The 24,760-nt window shown below is 32.2% G+C and overlaps 2 protein-coding genes and 1 pseudogene across 3 annotated transcripts; 2 read left to right on the forward strand and 1 right to left on the reverse strand.

The window, feature by feature from the left end:
* Positions 1-327: 327 nt before the first annotated feature.
* Positions 328-8,785, reverse strand: LOC123887212 (protein ESMERALDA 1-like). 2 transcript variants are annotated; one of them, XM_045936497.1, is made up of 10 exons: positions 8,124-8,785; positions 6,436-6,505; positions 4,268-4,335; positions 4,091-4,179; positions 3,624-3,821; positions 2,832-3,036; positions 2,574-2,741; positions 1,698-1,865; positions 1,432-1,622; positions 328-1,167 (listed from the first exon to the last, which is right to left on the reverse strand). In XM_045936497.1, exons 1-10 carry the CDS (start codon positions 8,493-8,495, stop codon positions 1,005-1,007), a joined length of 1,692 nt encoding a protein of 563 aa, XP_045792453.1. In that variant the 5' UTR covers positions 8,496-8,785; the 3' UTR covers positions 328-1,004. The 2 variants fall into 2 exon arrangements, with proteins under 2 accessions (XP_045792453.1, XP_045792460.1); XM_045936504.1 differs by lacking the exon at positions 328-1,167 and having other exon boundaries at positions 1,438-1,608; positions 8,124-8,694.
* Positions 8,786-15,897: 7,112 nt separating this feature from the next.
* On the forward strand, positions 15,898-19,239 carry LOC123887198 (annotated as a pseudogene).
* Positions 19,240-21,868: 2,629 nt separating this feature from the next.
* LOC123887241 (rust resistance kinase Lr10-like) lies at positions 21,869-23,381 on the forward strand. Its single transcript, XM_045936524.1, has one exon. It carries the CDS (start codon positions 22,028-22,030, stop codon positions 23,111-23,113), a length of 1,086 nt encoding a protein of 361 aa, XP_045792480.1. The 5' UTR covers positions 21,869-22,027; the 3' UTR covers positions 23,114-23,381.
* The last annotated feature ends 1,379 nt before the right edge of the window (positions 23,382-24,760 follow it).

The raw sequence follows: 24,760 nt of genomic DNA on the forward strand, positions 1-24,760 counted from the left end.
TCAAAACACTTGATATATATTCTTTCTGTCCTAAAATAAGTTACAATGATTGACTACATGCACTATTCACATAATAAACTTTGAATTTATATTTGTTACTAATACATAATTAAAAATGTTGTGTATTGTCAAACGTAAAGTGGTCAACTGCGTCATTTATTTTGGAACAGGAGACATTACTTTAGTTTGACAGAAACCTTAATGAGACAATAATCACCAAAAGATTTATAAATAGCTTTTGAACCAAAATCAGCCTACTTTCACTCACAAACACAGAAATTCCAACATATTGTATGTAACCAAATCTTATATAAAATTTGAACAATGTAGATGTTAACATACTGTCTGTATGTATTTCCAACAATCACAATTCAACTTGAAAATCCTAAGAAAATATCTGTCCAGATCCTTTGCAATTGTTATGTCATCCATGGTAAACTAATTACATTCATTGGTATCATCACTAAAACAATGGAGTACCAATGTAAAAGAATAACAATAGGCCCCTCAATACGAGGGAAAATAAAAAATAAAATACATAGCCTCAATGCAGAAGTTGAATTTGTTAATGCACACAAACAATTTGTTGCTACAGCCTTAAACCTTAACCCACAGAGAACAATCTTCAGGTAATGTACAGGCAGGGTATGATGGAATGTTAGTTCGTCTTTTCAAAGCTTGTTAGACACATCAGCTGCTAATTCAATATTCAATATATTAAGCAAAGCTCGATCAATGTTCTGGGAAAAAATCATGCAATTGCACAATTTTTACTCTGTTCTCAACTTCCATCATGTTTAAAAGAGATGTGACTTCCTTGAAATCCAGTCACAAGAAATAATTAGACCTCCAACAAAATCTTGTTAACCTCCAAATTTTGGGTTTGGAGCCCTCTCATCATATGGGAAAAGGGAAAAAATGAAATAGTCATGTCAGAAAAATGCGGCAAGGCACACTCTTAAAGTCAAAGTAAATAGGAACACCCATAAAACTCTGTTAGTAGATCAAGTAGCTGATGAAGATTTAGAATCATTGGTTCTATTTGTATGGCACATGCAATCTGGGCATGGAAAGCTATATATGGAGTCATTAGGCCTTTTGAGCTCAACTGCCTTGGAATCACTGTGTGACCTCATGCTCTGCAATTGACGCTTGAGACTTTTCCATCTACGAAGAAATCAAATTAGAGTAGGATTATTTCAACAAATACTAAGATAAAATCCTACAAGTGATTTTCAAATAAATTTCATCCCGCACAATCAATGGTCACAATAATAATAACAACAACAACAATAATAATCACAATCATATCTTCTAGCCGAAAGAAATAATCGCCTGGGTATTTGCCTTCTATTTGTATTCATGTCTCAATGATTATCACAGCAAAATTGAACTGAAAGAAATATATACTACAGTACAGACAATACATACCCAATAGTGGTACTATCGAAGAGTAATGCCAACTTGCGTTTATCAGGCTTTATTGTCTTAGAGTGTCCACCATACAAGTATCTCCGGTGGCCCAGTAGAAAATGAGGGAAGTTACCACCCTGAGTTGTGACAAACACCTCACTATGAAGACAAGCAGTGTAATCTATGGCAGCCATCCTGGAAGAATAATTCTAGAAGTAACTCAAGTCAAAATTACAGTACCTAATCTTTGGAGTGCATGAGTGGGATAGAATACTACTCTATACCTTAAATGGGGAAAGTTCCTCCTCAGATGCTAAAGTCTCCTTAGTATGCAAATTTGGAAACATTTCCCTTAGAGGGGCCATTGTTTTCTCGGCATCATATATTTTTCCAGATGCCAAATAGATGGAGGTGTTCTTTGTAAAACCCATTCCCCTAAGCATAAGGCCAACCTGAAGACATAATAAAATATCGACCATGATATAAACAAAGAAACTAGTACAGAGTTATAATATTTGCGGTTTAAAACAGAGTAGCTCACAAAGGCCCACTTGTAAGATGAGGAATGTCCCCCACTTATGAACACTTTTTCAAGCCATGTCACACCCAAGTCTGACATTCTACAGATCTATGATAGACCTAACTCAACACCACAAAATCGACTTGTAAGGCAAGAGATACAGATACCTCCCAGTCATAAACATTTTTTCAGATCATATAACACCCAATGTGGGACCCTCAACAAATGCAAAATAGCACTTTCCAGGAAACTTTTAAAGTTCCTAGCTATATTAACAACGTACAAAATTATTCCCTTAAATTGTCTTCCTCTTTGTTAAAATATCTCACCACATCAATATTCTTTCATAAAATATGTTAGAGTACCTAGATTATCTCTTAGAGTTAGTTTCCGTATTTCTTTACTCTCGTGGTTTATTTTCTTATTTTATTGGGATTAAGAGACTAGTATTAGTCTAGACAATTAAGGATTGGTGCTTTTTTGTTGTATATAATATCCATCAATCATTCGCATCATATACAATTTTATTAGTCTGTGTATTCCAGTTCCTCCTTCCACACCCAATAAAATAAAAACTAACCCAATAACTTCAACACACTTCATACAGACCAGAATAACTGGAAATTTGGGAAGATAATACCTCTAATGGAGTGAGGGGACACTTCCCATTGATCCTGATTGCTCCAGGACGTATAACTCGTCCAGGTTTTGTAAATTTCCCTTTCCAACCTCTTTCTCTTGCTGCAACCATGTCATCTCTCTCCTGTTTCCCACCATCGAAAACACAACAAGAGAAAGCAACCATATCCTGCAAATGGGAAGCAAGTAGAAAGAGATGCAGCAAAGATCAATACAGCCTTCATACTTCAGAACAACACTCATATCTGATCAAACCAACCTCTTCAAAACGAAGATGTATGGAGACATATTTACCGCCATTCATTATGCTTTTCTTCCTCATTCTTGCAACCAAAGACTCACTCAGGTTCAATATGGGACTTGAAAATCGTAAAGCCTCGTAATTTGCTAAGCATCTGAGACGCTGGACAGCAGGAGGAGCATCAAATGACAATCTATTTGCAAAAGGTGAAATCCTTATAACCCTGCACGATTAAATAGGGAAATCTGTAAACAGCAAACTAAATAGTTTTCCTCTTGCCAAATTACACCGATATGAGATCACCAACCATTATAGCATAAAATTCATCTGAAAACCAATTACTAGTCTGAATTCCACATGCATTGGCAACACATGAATAGTACAATAACTAACTGATAAATGGTGCTATCAATTGATATTACATTATTAGCAAAGATACTTGTGTAATTCAAAATGTATTTGTGTACCATAAAATATATGAAGCCAACTAAGTTAGGAGAAATTTTAAATTAGCATAAAATAATTGTGTTATATATCCTGCAAGACAAAAGAGCAACAATAAGTGGTGAATTGATAAATATAAAGGACCAAAGTGCCTAATATTTGTCAATTAAGGGACCAAAGTGAAATATAAAAACTTAAGGGACCAAAAGTGTAGGGAAAAGGCTACAACATAACACAACACCACAATGTTTGGGACCCCCTTTATTCCAAATACCATGGATAAATACCAATCAGTCTAAACTGTATAACTAATCAAAGATCAATGAAATCAAGTAATAGTTTCATACAACATAGATCATAACTCACTGTTCTTCAAGTAACTTTGGGAGTACCACATCTCCGTAATACTGAATGGATGACCATGCCTTGATCCTGAAATTGAAAACATTTGTCATGTTGCTGCCAAATCTTTCCATCAGGTACTCAGGAATCTTTTCAACCACCCGTACATCATTTTTCAAGGTATTGACAAAATATTCTTCATCAAAAATGTCGCTGAACTTGCTGGAATATTGAAACATGATGAAACAATTTAGTCTTTATAACACCTTGATCATCATTGGGATATCTACCAATAAACTCATTAGTCAATACAGCAGTGTAATTTTATAAGAACCATAAAACTTATTGGTGCAGAGCACCCAATCACAGAAATGCAATAGTGGATCATAGAGTGACTAGTAAACTGAAGATATTGGATGCAATGCCAAGATAAATTAATAGGCTTCTCTTTTAATAAAAGATCAAATTCAAAGATAGAAAATCGAACATACCTAGGATCTTTCCATATGCTATGATAATGGAAATTTGGGATCACAAGAGTAGCATTAAGATAACCGGCCACAGCAACAGCATTGCATATCTATAAAGCACAACAATCATTAAGTGAATATGTTGAAAGTAGTACAGAATTTAGCAAGCTTGGAACAAATGTATTAGAAAACTCTAACCGATATCCTTTGCTGATTTAAGCCTCCATTAGCCTCTACAAAAATGTATCCATTTGATTCAGGAAGGCCTGTGGGATTCATAAGAAATTTACATTATTTCAGAGTACAGGAAACTGTCAGAAGTTCAACCACAATTTCCCACATCAAAAAGTAAGCAATAAAGTGCAATAAGATTAATGCAAAGGTATTGCAATAAGAACAACCCACTTCAAAAGTTAGCCAGTAATTCAATTCATTCATTTCATCAGTATGAATTTGGCTTTCCACAGTCACTATTGTCTGTCTTCACTGCAAACTACCCCATCTACAATTTTCATAGTATTCAAAATTCAATTATTTATTGGGATTTCCACTTTTTCCATAACATAAATGACAGCGAATACTCCATATTTAAGGTTCTTTTGGATGTCGTTGACTTTGTTCATTATTCCTTAAGTAGTCAAGTCAATAAGAAAAAAATTTGCTCTCTATGAAATTTCCCAGGGTGATTTCGTGCAACTTTTGCTTTCCAAATTCTTATTCCTTCACTGAATAGAGAAACATTCCACATTGATATATCCCTTTGAAATTCAAAGCCCCCTGTAAGGTTGGCTTAGATTGTTTAATTTGACAGTTGTACTTGATAGAATCAATACCAATGCTATGCTAAGTGTTTATAGGCTACGCAAGGCAATTTCACCTGCCATGTGTTATTATGGCACAAGATAGTTTTCATCTTTTCTTGCATTGATCTGTCACTGTCACAAGTACTTGCGAGACTGTTTGTGAGAGCTTATAAAAACAGCTTATGACATGTCCATAAGTTGTTTTCAGATTATTTTCATAAGTTGTTCAGGATAGCTTATGGAAATAGGTTATAGCTTATACAAAACAGCTTATAGCTTATACAAAAAAAGATTAAATTTGGTCTATGTTTTGTAATAGAAATAACTTACACATAAGCACTTATGCTATAAGCGCTTAATTGAGTTGTTTATCTAAATAGGGCCTTGGTGAAATAAGGAAATTCTTCTCTTACAAGAAAACCTAATCAACTGCAGCAGCCTCTTGCATGCTTAGCCTATCCCTTATGGTGCATTTTTTTCTTTTTCAACAGTCTGGTTATAACTGTAGCATTTTGTGAGCGGAGTAGATTGGGCAGAAGAGAATTTTGTATAAAGGAATTGGAAATTGTCCTGATGAAAAGAAAGAAAGGGAACAAAGAAAACAATCCATTTTAAACATTGCAACCTAAAGCAATCCACTTCATTTGCCACAATCACTTGTATAAAATTTTAGAAGTGGAAATTTTAGAAGTGATAATATCCTTGAAATTCAATAATGTTAGATATGGGGCTTAATGGATTGTAATGTTAACCATCTGTAAACATGTTAGATATGGACCTGTTAAGTCATCTAAAGATCGCATAATCATTCAATCATTAACTATTCCATTAAACTCTGTATAAAGCTTTGCAATAAAGGGCTCACATATCATACAAATAAGCCTTTATATTTATAGAATAGTTCCATCTGTCAGGAATTATGGCTTGATGCCTTTCTCATTGTTATTTCTTGTATATATAGAGGTTACAGTGTTATAAGGTGATTACAATAAATAATTACATTTAATGAGAAAAAATCAATTTCTGATTTGTTTTCCTTATTCTGGGAACAAACTAATAAATATAATTAAGAGGACAAGTCAACTCTTTATTCACACCATCAAAATGCTTGACAATATGCTGTTAAGCTTTTCACAGGTGAGTAATAAGAACTTCCGCAATTGAATTGAAAATAAACCATACAGTTACATCACATACAAACACAAATCTAAGAGCATTAAGTTTCTATTTGCCCATAAATCTACTTGGTACGGTTATTAGGTAGACTTCCTTAGTTAGATTTATGCAAGAAGATTTTGCAAAGATGACAAAAAAAAAATTACTCAACAAATATATTAGGTCATTTAGGTGATGTTTTGAACTATATATGAATAATCAACAGTAAGCTGAATGAACGGATTAAGTTTTAGTAACAGTGACGCCAAGATGTACCTATGCATTAGATATTTACTCTAACATGACAAGTCAGTGAAATCAAACAACTCAAATAAGCATAACAGAAAAAAAAGAGAGAGAGAAAGAAAATTTTGACCATACTGTGCATCAACTGTAATCAAATCATACCTTCTGTAGATCTGTGTACACATGGTTTCCATTCACCACCTGTATGTGAACTCCTCCATATTGTTGATATCTGAAAGGAATTTAAATGCTTTGGTCACTAGAAATATGCAAGTTGCCAGAAAAAACAAATTGGAAGTAAAAGGTATGAAGGTCAGTGAAGTACTTTGGAAAAAAAAATTAAAAAATGTATAATTCAAATAGATTGAAGTACAAAAAGATGCATGGTCATAGCAAAAAATCATACATAGCAAATGATGATAAACAAGAAGCATTATGAAATGAAATATGAACGATTCAAATGATGATCCTTAAATGAGCAGAAAAAAGTACAGCCCATAATTTTAGGTTCCAGAAGTCCAGAACTTCGGAATTATGCATAGGAAAACACTACATTAATATATGTATTGGGTCTATTAATTGACAGAGTTAGAGTTAGTTAGTCAGAATTTGCTGGGACTCAGATAGTTGAAGAGGTAGGCTATGTAGTGTATCAAAAGTAGGAAAGGGTGAGAGAAAGACAAGCCATTCGGTTGAGACAATTGAAACCCTAGGAAAAAAAAGTGCAACCTCACGAAGATCTTCTGAAGTGCTTTATGATCTATGATATGGGAAGCTTTTTCCTATTATTTTATTTCCATAAAGAGGGTTACAAAACAGGTTTTTCTACTGGCTATGGCAAGCAAGTGCATTATCGATTATACCTTTCTATAAAGAGGGTTACAAGAAAGGTTTTTCTACTGGCTATGGCAACATTATAATTATATCTTACATATAAGAAATGACAAGAGAAATTGTAATCATTTTTCTTCTACTTGACCTCACATTTTACTATATAGTACAGCACTAATCGATCCCAACCCATCAAACAATTTGACCGGAAAAATTTCATTACAAAGCTTAAAAGCTTCACTTCCATTAGCAAGCCATCCGAACTCAACCAAAACTCATAGAAACACAGAAAGTAAATAAATAACATGGCATAAACAACTACTAGTTGACATGTAAAACAAAAAGTCTAGTATATTAAACCCATATATAAACATATAAATTGCACATTAGATCATGGTAGTGTTGTTAAATATCGGGTCACAATATAGCGGAATGTGAAGAAAACATTATTGTTCTGCAATACGCTATTTAGTACAAAATGTTGTCAAATAATGGCTAGAGTGTCGTTTAGCGGAATTCAAACAAACCGCTATTTACAACACACTCATCAGACAAAGATTTGATCCAGTAGAGCTCTAACATAAAATCCAAAACTAGAAGAAATACATTAAGCATATATTAAGATCCCAATCACAATGGGACCTTTTGGATTAGCTTATTTTTGAGCTTATGCAAAACAACTATGCAAATAAATGAGGTTTTATGTTAATTTATAAGTTGCTACTAATAAAAATTGTATTTTTATAAGCTATTTTATCATAAACTACCGGACAAACTTATAATAATACATAAAAAATTAGTTATTTGCATAAGCTGTTTTGCATAAGCTAATCCAAACAGGCCCAAAATCCTTAACATTCAAATTTAACAGAAATCAGATAAAATAACAAAATTTCATCAATCTTAATTAAAGTCTTCTCCTAATACATCACAAAATTTGACACTTGTAATTTGAGATCTTAGGTAAATAAATAACCAAAAAAATCCAGAAAAAATAAAACAAAATAAAAATAACGAACCGCATCAACAGAAGAATTATCAGCATCCATTTCCGGTAGAAGTCTAGCGTAAAGTTGAGGACTACGATAAACAGAGCCAGGAGCAGGACGATGCGTAATGATAGGAACAATATCGAACGAGAAAGTACCGAAGTAAAGGATCATACCAGAGATATAAATAAGAGGTGCAAAAAGGAAAACACCTTGACGACGAAGGAGAACGGAGAGAAAAATCCAAGCGAGTCGTTGAGCGAAGGTTCGAGGAGCCGGTTGAGCCGGAGAGAACCGGCCGGTTTTGGTGCGAATGTGACGGAGACGAGGTGAACGGCGGGGTGAGGCGGGAGGTGAAGGTGTTGTATGGCCACTTGACGGGAGACGGTTGTAAGGGTGCATTTGGTGATTGAATGGAGCGAGGTTACATGATAGTTATGGTGGGTGTGCGGGTTTTTTTTTTGTTTGTTTTGTCTCTGGCCCGGTTTTTTGGAGATGTGGACGGAACTGGAGTTTTTTTTTTTTTTCTATTTCTGAGAGTGGGGATGGGTGAATGAATTGGAAACGATGAAGAAAAAATATTGAAAAGAAAAGTATCTGTGAGAGAGAGAGAGAGAGAGAGAGTGCTGTGCTGGAGAGTAGAGAGAGAAACAAAAGAGAAAACGCACGTGATGAGGAAGTGGGGCGTGAATGACTCATGATGAATAATGCTAATGGTTTAATTTTCCTAATTATTGGATTTATTTATGTTAAGTGCATATTTTAGGCAAATTTGCATATGGAAATTATTTATTTTAATTTTTTTCATCATCGGTATTCGATATACTAGATTGTCTAATTTGGTTCAGGATCAGTTGTGACATCAAGTGATTTCAGTCTTATCCCGATTATGATTACGAGATAGAAGAATCATATAATACTTTTTTTTATCGTATCTCTTTTTTTTTTTTTAAAATAACAAAATGATATTTATTCATTCAAATTGATAGAATACATCAAATACAATCACGTAATTAACATGGCTGAAAACGTAAAGGACGAATCTGCGAACAATTTTGTTTATCATATGCTATGTTTAATAGTACTAAATTTTGAAATTATGAAATAGTTTATAGTTTAGGTGAGCACTCCGGTACACATATTATGTGGATGTGTACCGGTACATCGTTAATGTGTATAATTTTAATTGGTCCACATATAATGATAATTTAACAAGTCATTTTAAAGACTTCTTTAAATAGAAGTTTTCTAAATTACTCTTTTAATTTACAAAAATTTCAAATTGGGGATTATTGTAATTTAGAATCCTTAAAACATGTTTCAATAATTTCAAAAGAAAGTGAAAATTCTTTAAACATGTCTCTTTCTCTCTCTCTCTCTCGTGTCTTTGTTCTCCTTTCTTTAATTTTGGATACTTATTTTTAGGGTTTTAATATGCGTATATTTTTTTTTTACATCAATTTCTTTTCTTTTTTTTTGAAAGTATAGCACCCTAATGCCTTTCTTTAAGAACAAAAAATTCTAATGTCTTTCTTTCAATTTCTCATAAAGTTCATATTTTTTTCATATCTCAATTTTGTGGTTTTTCAATTTTTGGGTGTTGGATTTTTTTGTTTTAGGTTATTAGGGTTCATAGAAAATTGTCGTTATTTTTGTTTTTGCTAATGGGGTTACGGTGAAACACAAAACTGAAGAATTTTGGAACCGAAAATTAGAGAGAATAGAAATGTCATGATAAATTTGAAGTGGGCAAGTGGCTTGGTTTTTAAGACAAAAATTTGAGAATAGAAACCGTATAATTTGTCATGATAATGCATTTTCTTCACTACACTCTATTTTGCTGTGTGAATTTGTATGACTGATACCATGATTATATATTGAACGGTTGCATTTATGAAGAAAATAAAAGTTAAAAGATGTTGTTAATTTTTATTTAGAAGGGTAGTATTTCTAAAGAAAAAAATTGAAGATGTTATTGATTTTTGCTTAGAATGGTAGTATTTTAAAGAGAGAAAAAATCAAAGTTAAAAGATTTTATTGATTTTTGTTTATTATGCGCGACGGCGGAATGACATTAGGGATCTTGTTTTAGTATTAGGTTTATGCTTTATTTATTTTTCTTGACGCAAGGTTTATGCTTTTTAAAAAAAAATATATAAAACAAAACATTAATGTAATATAATATAATAACAAACAAATTTAATTTACAAAATTTCATTTGTCTTCTTGGTAAGTTATATATTTTGTTAATTTACGGTCATGGTTCTAATCCCTCGTGGGACAATTTTTATTTTACTTTTTTAAAAATAAATTTTTAATAAATTATTTTTGAGCTTATAAAAAATAACTTTTTGCAAATAAATAATGATTAAGGGTCCGTTTGAATTGGCTTATTTTTGAGTTTATGCAAGCAGCTTATGCAATTTTTATGTATTATTATAAGTTGTCAAGGTAGTTTATGATAAAATAGCTTATAAAAATACAATTTTCACTAGTGTGAACTTATAAAATAACATAAAACATAATTTATATTGCATAAGCTGTTTGCATATGCTCAAAAATAAGCTAATTCAAACGGGACCTAAATCTCAACTAACTGAACCGACTAAAATAACAAAAAAAAAAAAAAACTAATTGGACTAACAGTTACTTAAGAATCCCTCATGGAAACCCACTTGGGTGGTCTAGTGGTGTTGGTTTGGGTCCTTGGAGTATGCTCCTCTCAAGGTGTTAGGTTCGATTCCCTCGTGAGCCAATTTTGGTGCGATAGTCCATACAGAGCAAAAAAAAACTATGGCTTTATATGGGGGCCCGCAAGTGGGCGGTGAGATTGGTCGTCTCGGATTAGTCGGTCCTTGGATCGGATACCGAGTTTCTTTTTTTAAAAAAAGAATCCCTCGTGGATCAAATTTTTTTCTCAAACAATCCAATATACCACTTAATTGAATGACACACATAGGATTCAAACTTTCGGCAAGATAATGGTTCAATATCAACTGGTTGGATTTCCTGTGACTCAAAAAACTTAGTTCATATATGACCTAACTATTAAGTCTCAACTAATAATGCCGACTGTGATTAAAGAAATCAAAATTTATAGATCAAACTCTTCAACTTGAAACATAGTTCATATGCAAAACCTAACTAATTATACTTGTTTTTAATTAAGGAATTCAATTTTTCTCAATCAAGTCGTTCAATATAACCTAATTGAACTAACAAATACATATGAATTTAAACTGCGACAATCAAACATTTCTTTATTGATATAAAAATTTCATTTACAAAAACTTTAGTATTTTTTAAAATGAGATGAATTAAATATGAATTTAATAAATAAAAAAAAAAATAAGATTAAAGTAACGAATACTTTGACCTAAAAATTAAATTTCGAGCTCCTAATTTTTGGAGAAACTTTTTATAATGCTCTATACATATTTTGCAAAATCATCATAAATACACATCGACTTAACAACATGATTAAAATTACATGCATACTAGGTTTGCTCTAGTATGTTAGAGGTCGTGGGATCGATCCTAAGCTCTATTGTAAATAAAAAAAATTACATGCATAAATATTTTGTGGAGATGAAAATATGACATTTTTTATGAAGATAAAAAATTAAATTCAGTAACTTTGCAGCGATAAAAAAACTTATTTAACCATATAAAATATTACGAATCATTAAAAATTAAAAATTAATATTATGCAAAATTAACATAAATTATTTTTTTTGTACAAATAAATAAATGTATTTTAATATATATATATATATATATATATATATATATATTAATGGTTAAACGTATTAATCTTTATAAACTAATAATATTAAAATATTATTTTAAAAGGTAATAATATAGAAATATTAAAATCATCCACTCATAATAATAATTAAAAAATTTGTTAAAGTCATACGTTTCTTTCTTTAGAAAATACACAATACTAAAATCATATTATTTTATAAGATAGTATTATAATAATTAAAAAAAATTGGAGTAAATATTAAAATATTTGAATCTTGTTAAAAAAAAAACTGAAAATTTGGGTTGGAAGATTTGATACATGCTTTGATTTATTGTGGAATATGATTGATGATTATATTTATGTGATGGATATATTTGCAAATTTTAAAAAGTAGTATTTAATATAAAAATTTTAATAAAGAAACAAAATCTGCATTAAATGTTTTCGATTTGGTAAACACATCAGCAATGTACCGGTACATTGCCACATAATATGTGTACCGAAGAATTCACCTATAGTTTATAGTTTACAATTTCATTTTAAAGAAAAAGAAAGACTATTTTGGTAACATTTTTTCTCATGTTAGCTTAAAATTTATTTTAATCAGCTAATTCAATTAGTTTATAGTTTAAAGCTTATGTCTTATGTCTCATCATTTTTTCTTCCAATAATACATATCTTTTTTATTTATTCCATATTTATTATTTATTTTGACAAATGTCATTTCATATTTAGGCTCTATTTTGGAAGGTCAATAAGCTAGCTTATTTTTAAAAAAACCTTATAACGTACTCCCTCCGTCCCGATTTATAAGGGAAAAAAGGCACTTTTTTTTGTCCCAAATTATAAGGGAAAAAACTCAAATTTGACCAATTTAATTTTAAAGTTCCAGAAATACCCCTAGTTATATTTTCCAAAACAATTAGTAATTAATAGGATTGTAGTGCTACGTACAGTACCAATGTTGGAGTATAATTAGGGTGGGTCACTTTTTTGCAATTGTCAATAATGGTAATGGTATTGAACAAAGTAACTTCCCTTCTTGGTACTGCTGAAGTTCTTGGTATTGAAATCTTAAAGAAGAATAGTGATATGACAATCCTATATAAAGATTGTTTTTTGTCCATCACTTTCACCCTCAATACTCTTGTTCATTTTTACTCTGTTACAAATAATAATGGCAGCAACTCAATCTTATTTTGATGGACCCTCATTTGATTTGGGAATTGAAGAAGCAGCAAAGGAATTGTCACTTCTCATTGTTAAAAAAAAATTACAAGGTGAAATTGAAGGTGAAACAAATGCAAACAAAGAGAAACATGGTGGTTGTTTGCAAATTGTTGAACCCTATAATAGAGGGTTTTTGGATCTCAACCGAAAGGTTGTCGATTTGAACAAGTTTCCAGATGATGGGTTGAACTTTGGATGGAGTAAGTTATTAAATTGTTTTGCTTTTTGATGGAGTAAGTTAATAAGGGTACTTTTGGAAACAAAATTATGTTTTTGATAGATTTTAGAATATTAAATGGATTTCTTAATAAGTGTGTTTTTTTTTTTTTTTCCCTTATAAATTGGGACGGAGGGAGTATAGCTTATTTTTCAAACTCCATTTCAAGTAGGTTATGAGTTTATAACTTATTATTTTTTCTTTCAATTTTACCTCTATCATCTTACTTGAAAAAAATGAAATATTAATTAAACATATCTTTTTTATATCATTTCATACTTATAAGCTAGTTCAACTGCGAATTTTACCAAACACTACAAATTCAATCAGCTAGTTTATTCGCTATAAGCTAAAAGTTAGCTTATAAATTATCCGCTATAAGTTAGCTTATTAGTTATCCGCTATTTTCTACCAAACAGAACCTTATAAGTTAATTTAACCGCTAATTTTATCAAACATTAGAAATTGAATCAGCTAATTTATCCGCCGTAAACAACTTTATCCACCATAAGTTCATCGGTTATAAAAGATAACTTATCTATTTTTTTTTGTCACACATAACCAAACTTTTAATCTCTTATTTCATCTTCATTTTTTAGATTTATACGATATAGTGATATACACCATTTTCATCTTCTTTTTGTCAACCAAGGCAAACTAATCTCTCTTTACATCATTTTCTAACAAAAGTTTTAAAGCAAAGGGAACAACATTAAAGAAATACAACTAAAATCTAAAAAAAAATGTTCGAGACTTGCTAACAATTCAGTACACTACTGAAATTAGCACATATAATTATGAGGGCTCAAATTTAAATTTGAGTGAAAGTAATATAAACATTATTTATTGAGTTATGACTTATGAATATCAGAAACTTTAAAAAAAAAATTATTATACGACATTTTAACAAAATATTTTTGTGTAACAAAAAAAAAATACAAAATTTTTGGCTTAATTAGTAAAATGGTCCCTTAAAGATATTTTTGGTTTTAGATTGGTCCCTTAAAGAAAAAAATGTCCAAATAGGTCCTTAAAGAAAAAAAGTCCGAATAGGTCCCTTAAAGACATCTCCGTTAATCAGTTTGGTCCTATTTAGACCTCTTTTTAGGGACCAAATTGATTAACGGAGATGTCTTTAAGGACCTATTCGGACTTTTTTTTCTTTAAGGGACCTATTTGGACCTTTTTTTCTTTAAGGGACCAATCTGAAACCAAAAATGTCTTTAAGGGACCATTTTACTAATTAAGCCAAAATTTTTCTATGACAAAAGATTGATTATACACTATGAAGCACAAACACCTATATGATTAGCTGTGTCGCGGTGTCCGACACTTTAAGACACGTGTCAGATAGCTTTGACCGGTGTCTAGTCAATTTTTCATTTACTTTGACACTCATTCGATCGGTGTCCGACACCTATAAGACACTCATATGACACATGTCAAACAAGTGTCCCAAAAAAATTATCTTTTCTTTACTTATACTCTCTTTGGACACATATCAGACATATCTACAACAGTTAAAGATGTGTCGAAACAACAATATTGATCAATAAGGGATCGAAGATATTACATTTTGATTATAATATTTTTAGTTTTTTTAGATAGTAGATGGATAGATAAATGGTAAAATATTATTATATCTTGTTTTAAATTTTTTTTTAAGAAATAACTTGTTCAACTTAGATTTACATATATATATATATATATATATATATATATATATATATATATATATATATATAGAGTCAGGATCCGTTGACACCAACTAGTTTGACACCAAATGTTACACCTCTCAATAACGTTTTAACCGATATAAATTTTATAAAATCCACCGTTGGATTGAAAGTTTACATCATATAGATCATTTGTGTAAAATTTCAAATAAATCCAAAATCATTTGATATGTTATTGAGATACATCAAAATTAACGGTTTTTGTATTTTTTTAAATGCCGTTAATCTTTATGTGTCTCAATAGCATATCAAATGATTTTGGATTTGTCTGAAATTTTACACAAATGATCTATATGATGTAAACTTTCAATCCAACGGTGGATTTTATAAAATTTATATCGGTTAAAACGTTATTGAGAGGTGTAACATTTGGTGTCAAACTAGTTAGTGTCAACGGATCCTGACTCATATATATATATATATATATATATATATATATATATATATATATATATATATATATATATATATATATATATATTTTGATTCTCAATTTATATCTTTTATAAATATGTAGCGGTGTTGGTGTCCTATATTTTGTACATTAGCGGTGTCGTCGTGTCTGTGTTGATGTAATGTCGTCGTGTCCGTGTCGGAGTCCGTGCTTCATAGATTATATTGTACCACATTTTAACAACAACAAAAAAAAAAACAAAACAAAATAAGCCACTAAGTTTGGTCTAGTGGTGAGAGGTTTGAGTAATACGTTATAGGTACTGAATTCGATCCTCAACTCATCGTAAAAAAAAAAAAATTTCTATGACATAAGAGCTGACATCAAAACGAAAATGGACAGATATTTATTTGATTGATGATGTTCCAATTAGAAATATGTGGTTCCAGTAAATACTCCAGCAATAATTAATCTATACTCCTATCAACATCTATAGAAGTTCATCCGAAGACTTTGAAATTAAAGTAAGTCGTCGACCTTGCCAAATGCTATCTTCCACGATACTGCGACAACCGGGATGTAAATTTGGATACTCCTATCTTTCTTCACAAATACGGATCTCATGCCATTTAAATTGCGAGTATTATTTCTACTTCTTATAAGAAAAACAAAAAATGCCATCCTTAACCATTTTTAAGGTGGTACTGTCACTAATACTAATATTCCCTTACAACAATGTGTATGGTGATGAACAACAACAAGATTCATGTTCAAGAAGGTGCGGTGTACATAACATCAGCCACCCTTTTCGGCTGAAAGACAGTCCGAAAAAATGTGGTGATAAAAGGTTCATATTATCATGCGAGGACAACAACCAATTGATTTTGTACTATGAATCTGGAAAATACTATGTACAATCAATTAATTACAACAACTTCACCATAAGATTATTGGATTTCAATCATCTTGGTTCCGCTAATTATTCTCTCCTCCCTCCTTATCCACTAGGCTTGTATAATTTCACATATGGAAGCTTGCGGTACATTGTGTACATGTATGGATACAAATTATTGGTGAAGCCTGTCTTATATGTGCGATGTCCGAATTATGTTCAACCTTCTGGTATTTACTTTGATGCTACCTGTATCAACATCAGTTCTTATGCACAGCAAGGGAATAATTATATTGGATATGGATCCGACAAATCTCTTTCGGAGATGGGGATAGGAGACGGGTGTAGTGTAGAGTTTATGTATCTTACATCTTGGCCTACGGAACATGATGGTCGTCATGGCAACAACAATATTTCTTGTTCGGACATCCATCGTATGATGTATTATGGATTTGAACTTTCTTGGATCAATAGTCGTTGTAAAGACGGATGGTATGTCAAGTTCGATCAATATAACCAGACTCACTGTGTATATGCAGGTTTGCTCCAAACACTCTAACTTTGTCAAAGTTTCTGTCATTTGGACTCACAATTTGACTAATCCCTAATTAATGAAATGATTAAAAAATTTATCTTTTAGTTCTTAGTTTTCGGATGTAGATAACTGTACTAAGATAGAAACACTAGTTTCTTGTCCTTCGTATGGGGGAAAATTACTTCCATTTCACCAACACTACATGATAAATTGTTTCTTCTAATTGGATTAAATGTAATTTGACCAACACTATATATGTTACGTGTGTGTGTGAGTGTGCGTGCGCATGTGTGTGTTTGTGCATTGATCGAACCTAGGTGTGGTAACTCTTGTTGTCCAAAGGTGGCGAAACAGAGATTTCATTTGGATGTATATAAGGATTTGCACAGTTTGATGGATAATCTAGCTTTATGTAGCCATGATTCAAGAAATCAAGTTGAAAGGTCGCAAAAAGAATGATGAATCGAAGAGAGAAGATGAAGATGGTTGAAGAAGGTTTGAGAAGCAAGGAAATGGCTGCCAGAGCTCTAGCTCCTATACCAAGTTGATGTAAAGAGCTTTTGATAAAGGAAATCTTACTCTAATTAATGTTTAAGAATTGATTATTACATCAATGAATGAAATGAGTCACTCGCTAGTCTACTTGATCAAATAGTACATTTATTTATTCAATGAATTTAAAAAGATGAACTATCTCGTATAAAAAGGACCGGAGGGTGTATATATAAATACTAAGTACAGGTGTAAATTATGCCAACTAATCTAACCTCCATTGTGGAGTGTTTTCTAGTACACATCCTTATTTCTATATCTAACCTCCATTGTAACTAAATAGATGGGATGTCATAACTGACTCAGACTATGTATAACTGAACTATCTATTTATAAAGTATACATGTATATACATTAGCAATAAATGTTAAATTCATTTTGTGTATGTTCTTGCAGATTACAGGGTTCCTTTGGGTCTGATAGTTGGACCTTTATCAACTTACATAATAGGTAAGCCGTCACATTCCCTTAAGTCAGTACAAGTCATGCTAAACAAAGTGCAAGACTTAACCTCATTGGTCATTGCCATGTATATAATAGTTAGGCTATTATAATTTCATTTTCTTGATCTCATTTCCATTTCTTTATAGTTTTTTTCAGCATTGGTAAATTTGTTCTTGGAGCTCCATTTATCATGGCATTTTTAATATTCAAATGGCGACAGAAACATTTATCTATGTATGATGGCATTGAAAATTTTCTACGTAGCGACAATAGCATCATGCCAATAAGGTACTCTTACAAAGACATAAAAAAGATAACGGAGCAATTCAAGACAAAACTAGGCAGTGGAGGTTATGGATCTGTTTTCAAAGGACAACTTCGAAGTGGTCGTCTTGTAGCAGTCAAATTATTGGACAATGGCAAGTCTAATGGTCAAGATTTTGTTAATGAAGTTGCAACCATTGGTAGGATTCACCATGTTAACGTGGTACAACTCATTGGTTTTTGTGTGGAGGGTTCAAAACGTGCTCTTATATATGAATTCATGCCGAAAGGATCACTTGAAAAATACATATTTTCTCATACTGAAGAGAGTAATTCCTTGAGTTGTGAAAAATTGTATGACATTTCTCTTGGAGTGGCTCGAGGCATTGAGTACTTGCATAATGGATGCAATATGAAAATTTTACACTTTGACATAAAGCCTCATAACATCCTTCTTGATGAAAACTTCAATCCAAAAGTATCTGATTTTGGACTAGCGAGACTTTGTCCTACAGATAAAAGTATTGTGTCATTAACTGCAGCAAGAGGAACCATTGGGTACATGGCCCCTGAATTATTCTACAGAAATGTTGGCACAATATCTTACAAAGCTGATGTCTATAGCTTTGGGATGTTGTTAATGGAGATGGCAAATAGAAGGAAGAACTTGAATGCATTGGCTGAGCAATCCAGCCAGATTTATATCCCTTTTTGGGTTTATGATCAATTAAAAGAGGGAAGGGAGATAACAATTGAGAATGATACAAATCAAGAAATGAAATTGGCAAAGAAAATGATGATTGTGGCTTTATGGTGTATACAAACAAAACCTAGTGATCGTCCTTCAATGGATAATGTAATTGAGATGCTTGAAGAAGAAGATAGCGATTTACAAATGCCTAATAAGCCTTACTTGTATGCACAAGATCTACCAGCTGAGGATGTTAGAAATGATTAGTAGTGGCAGTACATGGTCGTCATCTAGTACATCGATAACTTATTCCAATGAAGCAACCTGATCTCATTTGGTTCTCAATGATTCACACATCAATTGCATCTAACATTTTGGTTTCAAGCCATGGGTATGTATAATGTCACAATATGTGTGTTTTTTATTGAAAAATGGTCTAGTTACATATTTGCATACAAGTATATATATCACATATATACTATCTTTATTGCGCCTTTACAATAGTCTTAACTCTTAACCATTCTAACAAAACACTAGTTAGTTGCTTAAACATCTAGTAATCTAACTAACAGCTAACTAATCACATGACTAGTTGTACGTGTAACGACCCGATTTTTATTATTCGTTTTTTTGTGTTTAATTAATTGTTGCGATAACTTTTAATTAATTTAGTAGCGAATAATTATTTATCGAGAGCTTTAGTTAACACGCGAGTTAGTGAGAGTTAACGCGAGTTGGGCCAAGCTAGTGGGCTTGAGACCCAATAGGCCTTGTCACATAAGTGGGGGGCGCCCATATAAGTCTTGGAGAAGAAGGAAGTTTGGGGCGGGCGGATAGAGAACAGAGGTTATGTTACGAAGAGAGAACTTTTGATACATTCGGTACACATATTATGTGAATATGTACCGGTACATTTTGCTGATGTGGATGATTCTGATTGGTTTACAAATAGGTATTTATTGATTTTTCTATATTAAATACTATTTGTGGATCAATCACAATCATCCACTTAAGTCGTGTATCGGTACATATTCACATACTTTTTTTAAGAAACCAAATAAATATATTAAAATAATATATTAAGCACAAGTTGTGCCTAAAAGAAAAATTACAAAGTAAATATGTTCAAGATTGTAGTAAATCAAAGAAGCTCATTAACCATAATGAATCCCTAAACAAGCTAGAGGATGAATCCACCAACTATTCAAACAATAATTAAAATTATTTTGTCGAGTCTTCAACGCCACCAAGCAAGAGTTTTTATCTTATCAAGCAACACATCGGTCGAGACCCCTTGATTGGAGAAAACCCTGCTATTTCTTTCCTTCCAAATAGTCCAACAACAAGCCAACCAAACTGTTTGAATATCTTGACGAACTGCTTTTCTAAACAAATAAGTATTAAAAAATTACATAGCATGCTCATTTGTTGAATTTGAAACAGAGCAAGACATACCCAACCAATGCATAATTTTACACCAAAGAGAAGTAGAAAATTTACGATTGAAAAGCAAGTGATCGGAGGTTTCAGCGACTCCACAATCACCTACGCACAACATAGAATCCAACCGATTCATTCCACGGCGCAGGTTATCCTTAGATGGCAACTTATTCTTTAGCAATCTCCAAGCAAACAACGATACCTTAAAATGAGCTCTTTTATTTCAAATAGCTTCCCGGATAGCCACCGGTGTATCTAGGATGACAGTATGAGTAAACAAGTGATAAACTTCATTGACTAAATAAAGGTATCTAAAATATCACAACACTCCAAACTCAATACAACTAAGAATAGAATAAAAAAAGTACGACTAACAAAAAATATTGACCGTCTTGGCTAAATATATAGGTTGTCATCGTGATTTATTTTCAATGTTTTTCTCAATACCATTCAACTATGACAAAATATTCAATTATATAGTGCCTGCCAATAAGTCTTGCTCATAATTAATTTAGTACTTATGTCAAAATCTATCAGATTAATCGGAAGACTTTTTAAAAAGAGTTTATGTATCTTACATCTTGGCCTATGGAACACGATGGTCGTCATGGCAACAACATTTCTTGTTTGGACATCCATCGTATGATGTATTATGGATTTGAACTTTCTTGGATCAATAGTCTTTGTAAAGACGGATGGTTTGTCGACCTCAATCACTATAACCGGACTCACTGTGAACATGCAGGTTTGCTCCAAACACTCTAACTTTGTCAAAGTTTCTGTCATTTGGACTCACAATTAGAATGAAATGATTAAAAAAAATTATCTTTGAGTTCTTACTTTTCGGATGTGGCTAACTTTACTAAGATAGAAACACTAGTTTCTCTTCCTTCCTATGGAGGAAAATTACTTTCCATTTCACCAACACTACATGATAAATTGTTTCTTCTAATTGGGTTAAATATAATTTGACCAACACTATATATACGTGTGTGTGAGTGTGTGCATGCGCACGTGTGTATGCGTGCATCGACCGAACCTAGGTGTGGTAACTCTTGTTGTCCAAAGGCGGAGAAACAAGATTTCATTTGGATGTATATAAGGATTTGCACAATTTGATGGATAATCTGCATATATAGCTTTATGTAGCCATGATTCAAGAAATCAAGTTGAAAGGTCCCAAAAAGAATGACGAATCGAAGAGAGAAGATGAAGATGGTTGAAGAAGGTTTGAGAAGCAAGGAAATGGCTACCAGAGCTAGATGAGCTCTGATACCAAGTTGATGTAAATAGCTTTGGACAAAGGAAAGCTTATTCTCATTAATGTTTAAGAATCAATTATTACAGTAGCTCATACTCCCTCCGGTCTTTTTTATAGGAGACAATTTACCTTTCAAAATAGGACCAGAGGGAATATATATAAATACTAATTACAGGTGTAAATTAAGCTAACTAATCTAACCTCCATTGTAACTAAATAGATACGATGTCATAACTGACATGTATAACTGAACTATCTATTTATAAAGTATACATGTATATACTATACATTAACAATAAATGTTAAATACATTTTGTGTATGTTCTTGCAGAATACAGGATTCCTTTGGGTAGATTAGTTGGATATTTAAGTCAGTGCAAGTCATGCTAAACAAAGTGCGAGACTCAATCTCATTATTTCCATGTTACATGATAGGTAGCCTATTATAATTTTATTTCTCCTGATATCATTTCCATTTCTTTATAGTTTTTTTCAGCATTGGTAAAATTGTCCTTGGAGCTCCATGTATCATGGCATTTTTAATATTCAAATGGCGACAAAAACATTTATCTATGTATGATGGCATCGAAAATTTTCTACGTAGCGACAATAGCATCATGCCTATAAGATACTCTTACAAAGACATAAAAAAGATAACAGAACAATTCAAGACAAAACTAGGCAATGGAGGTTACGGATCTGTTTTCAAAGGACAACTTCGAAGTGGTCGTCTTGTAGCAGTCAAGTTATTGGACAATGGCAAGTCTAATGGTCAAGATTTTGTTAATGAAGTTGCAACCATTGGTAGGATTCACCATGTTAACGTGGTACAACTCATTGGTTTTTGTGTGGAGGGTTCAAAACGTGCTCTTATATATGAATTCATGCCGAATGGGTCACTTGAAAAATACATATTTTCTCATACTGAAGAGAGTAATTCCTTGAGTTGTGAAAAATTGTATGACATTTCTCTTGGAGTGGCTCGAGGCATTGAGTACTTGCATAATGGATGCAATATGAAAATTCTACACTTTGACATAAAGCCTCATAACATCCTTCTCGATGAAAATTTCAATCCAAAAGTTTCTGATTTTGGACTAGCTAGACTTTGTCCAACCGATAATAGTATTGTGTCATTAACTGCAGTAAGAGGAACCATTGGATACATGGCCCCTGAACTATTCTACAGAAATGTCGGCACAATATCTTACAAAGCCGATGTCTATAGTTTTGGGATGTTGTTAATGGAGATGGCAAGTAGAAGGAAGAATTTGAATGCATTAGCTGAGCAATCCAGCCAAATTTATTTTCCTTTTTGGGTTTATGATCAGTTACATGATGGAATAGATGTAACAATTGAGAATGACACAGATAACGAAATGAAATTGGCAAAGAAAATGATGATTGTAGCTTTGTGGTGTATACAGACAAAACCTAATGACCGTCCTCCAATGGATAAAGTGTTGGAGATGCTTGAAGAAGAAGATGAGAATTTGCAAATTCCTAACAAGTGTTACATTTATGCACAAGATGTAAGAGCTGAGGATGTTACTGATAATACTGCTAGCAGTTCATGGTCTTCCTCTTGTACATCAATAACTTATTCCAAGGAATAAAAAGTGTTGGATATATATATGTATTTTCTTAATGGATATTCTCATATTCATAAAAATAAAAATGAATATTTTCTTTATTTGCTTGTTAATAGATTTCTTCAACCTGAAGTAAGGATATGTGAAGGAATAATGATGATGAAGACGGATGAGGATTGCAATGGTGATGATGGTTGTTGTAGTTAGAAAAAAAAGCTGAAAATATAGATTTATTTTTTGTGATCAACCAGTAATGTGGCTTAATTACATTTGAAAAAGATTTCCACAGTTTGTGTGTGTCAAAGATTTTTTAAGATGTTTGAGATATGTAATTAGTTGATTTGAAAGTTTGAACTTGAAGATAATGTTATGTTGATGTGCTACTAAGCTTGTGTGACGGAGAATCATCAATATAGCCTTAAGAGAGCAAATTAGCAATGTCTGAGTCCCTTTCAGAGGAATTGATTGATAGGACTCTTTGCATTTTCATAACAAGTAGAAGATGGACAACAGGCGGTTGGCCTCGAGTATATACTAATTACCGCGAGTCAAAATTCGCTTTTAATGCTTATGCAAGATTACACACCCCTTCATGCCCAGCTCTATTGGGCTTGGTGCGTGGATATAAATAGTGGGTGACCCAATAACGAAAACCTGATAGCAGGTGACCCAACAAATGTTGGAGAGACTTTAATATCATCTTAGAATTGAGAGTTAGATCTAATTCAAGTCTAAAAAATTGGTTTGTAAAGTAAATATTGTCTATACTTTATAAATCCATATACAGGTCATCTCGCTTTCAACATGAGACTACTTAACAACCTCAATGTTATCTCAATGTTATGTCTCCTTGAAGGATGCTGAGAATCCACATTAAGATTTAAAGAGGATGTAATGAAATTTGTTTGGTGTGTAACTAGGGGAAGAAGATGATTACCAATCACAAACTTCCTATTAAATACCATATTATTTCTATCTTTCAAAGCTCATAAACAATAACTTTAAGAAAGTATGCAAGTTGTCATGTGTTGTAACAATATTAGAAGTTGTAACACCCAATCAAGTCATTGATACAACCTAAGACTAAAAAACATTACTCCAAACATCTTGAGAGAGATAAGAGCATTACATAATTTTTTTTTTCTCTTCAGAGTTTCTTAATACATGCATAATAGTTTAACAATATTCACCACATAACATAACCCACTTGAGATTGTTCCAGTGGTGTTGACTTGCATTCTTGGAGTATATTCCTCTCAAGGTCTTAGGTTTAATTCCCCCTAATACCAATTTTGGTGGGCTAAGTCCATACATAGCAAAAAAACTATGGTTTTAAATGGGACTCCGTAAGTGAATAGTGAGATTGGTACTCTTGGATTAGTCGGTCCTTTGGTCAGATACCAAGTTTTTTTAAAAAAATAATAATAATATATTCACCACATCTAGGACATAAATTATCTCTAAACATACCTTTATGATACCTTTCATCATTATTAGTCAAATTTTTATCATGAATTATTTTCAATAAAAAAACTTTCTACCTGTTTGGGCCTCGCCAAGGCCAGACTTGTTGAAAAATATCCTGATTTCTTGGAACAAAATGATGTTGACTATGCATGATACTATAAGCTGATTTTAGAGAGAAATTTTCATCTATAGTACTAGAGTTTC

The sequence above is a fragment of the Trifolium pratense genome, linkage group LG1 (genome assembly GCF_020283565.1).
Source record: "Trifolium pratense cultivar HEN17-A07 linkage group LG1, ARS_RC_1.1, whole genome shotgun sequence".
NCBI lineage: Eukaryota > Viridiplantae > Streptophyta > Magnoliopsida > Fabales > Fabaceae > Trifolium > Trifolium pratense.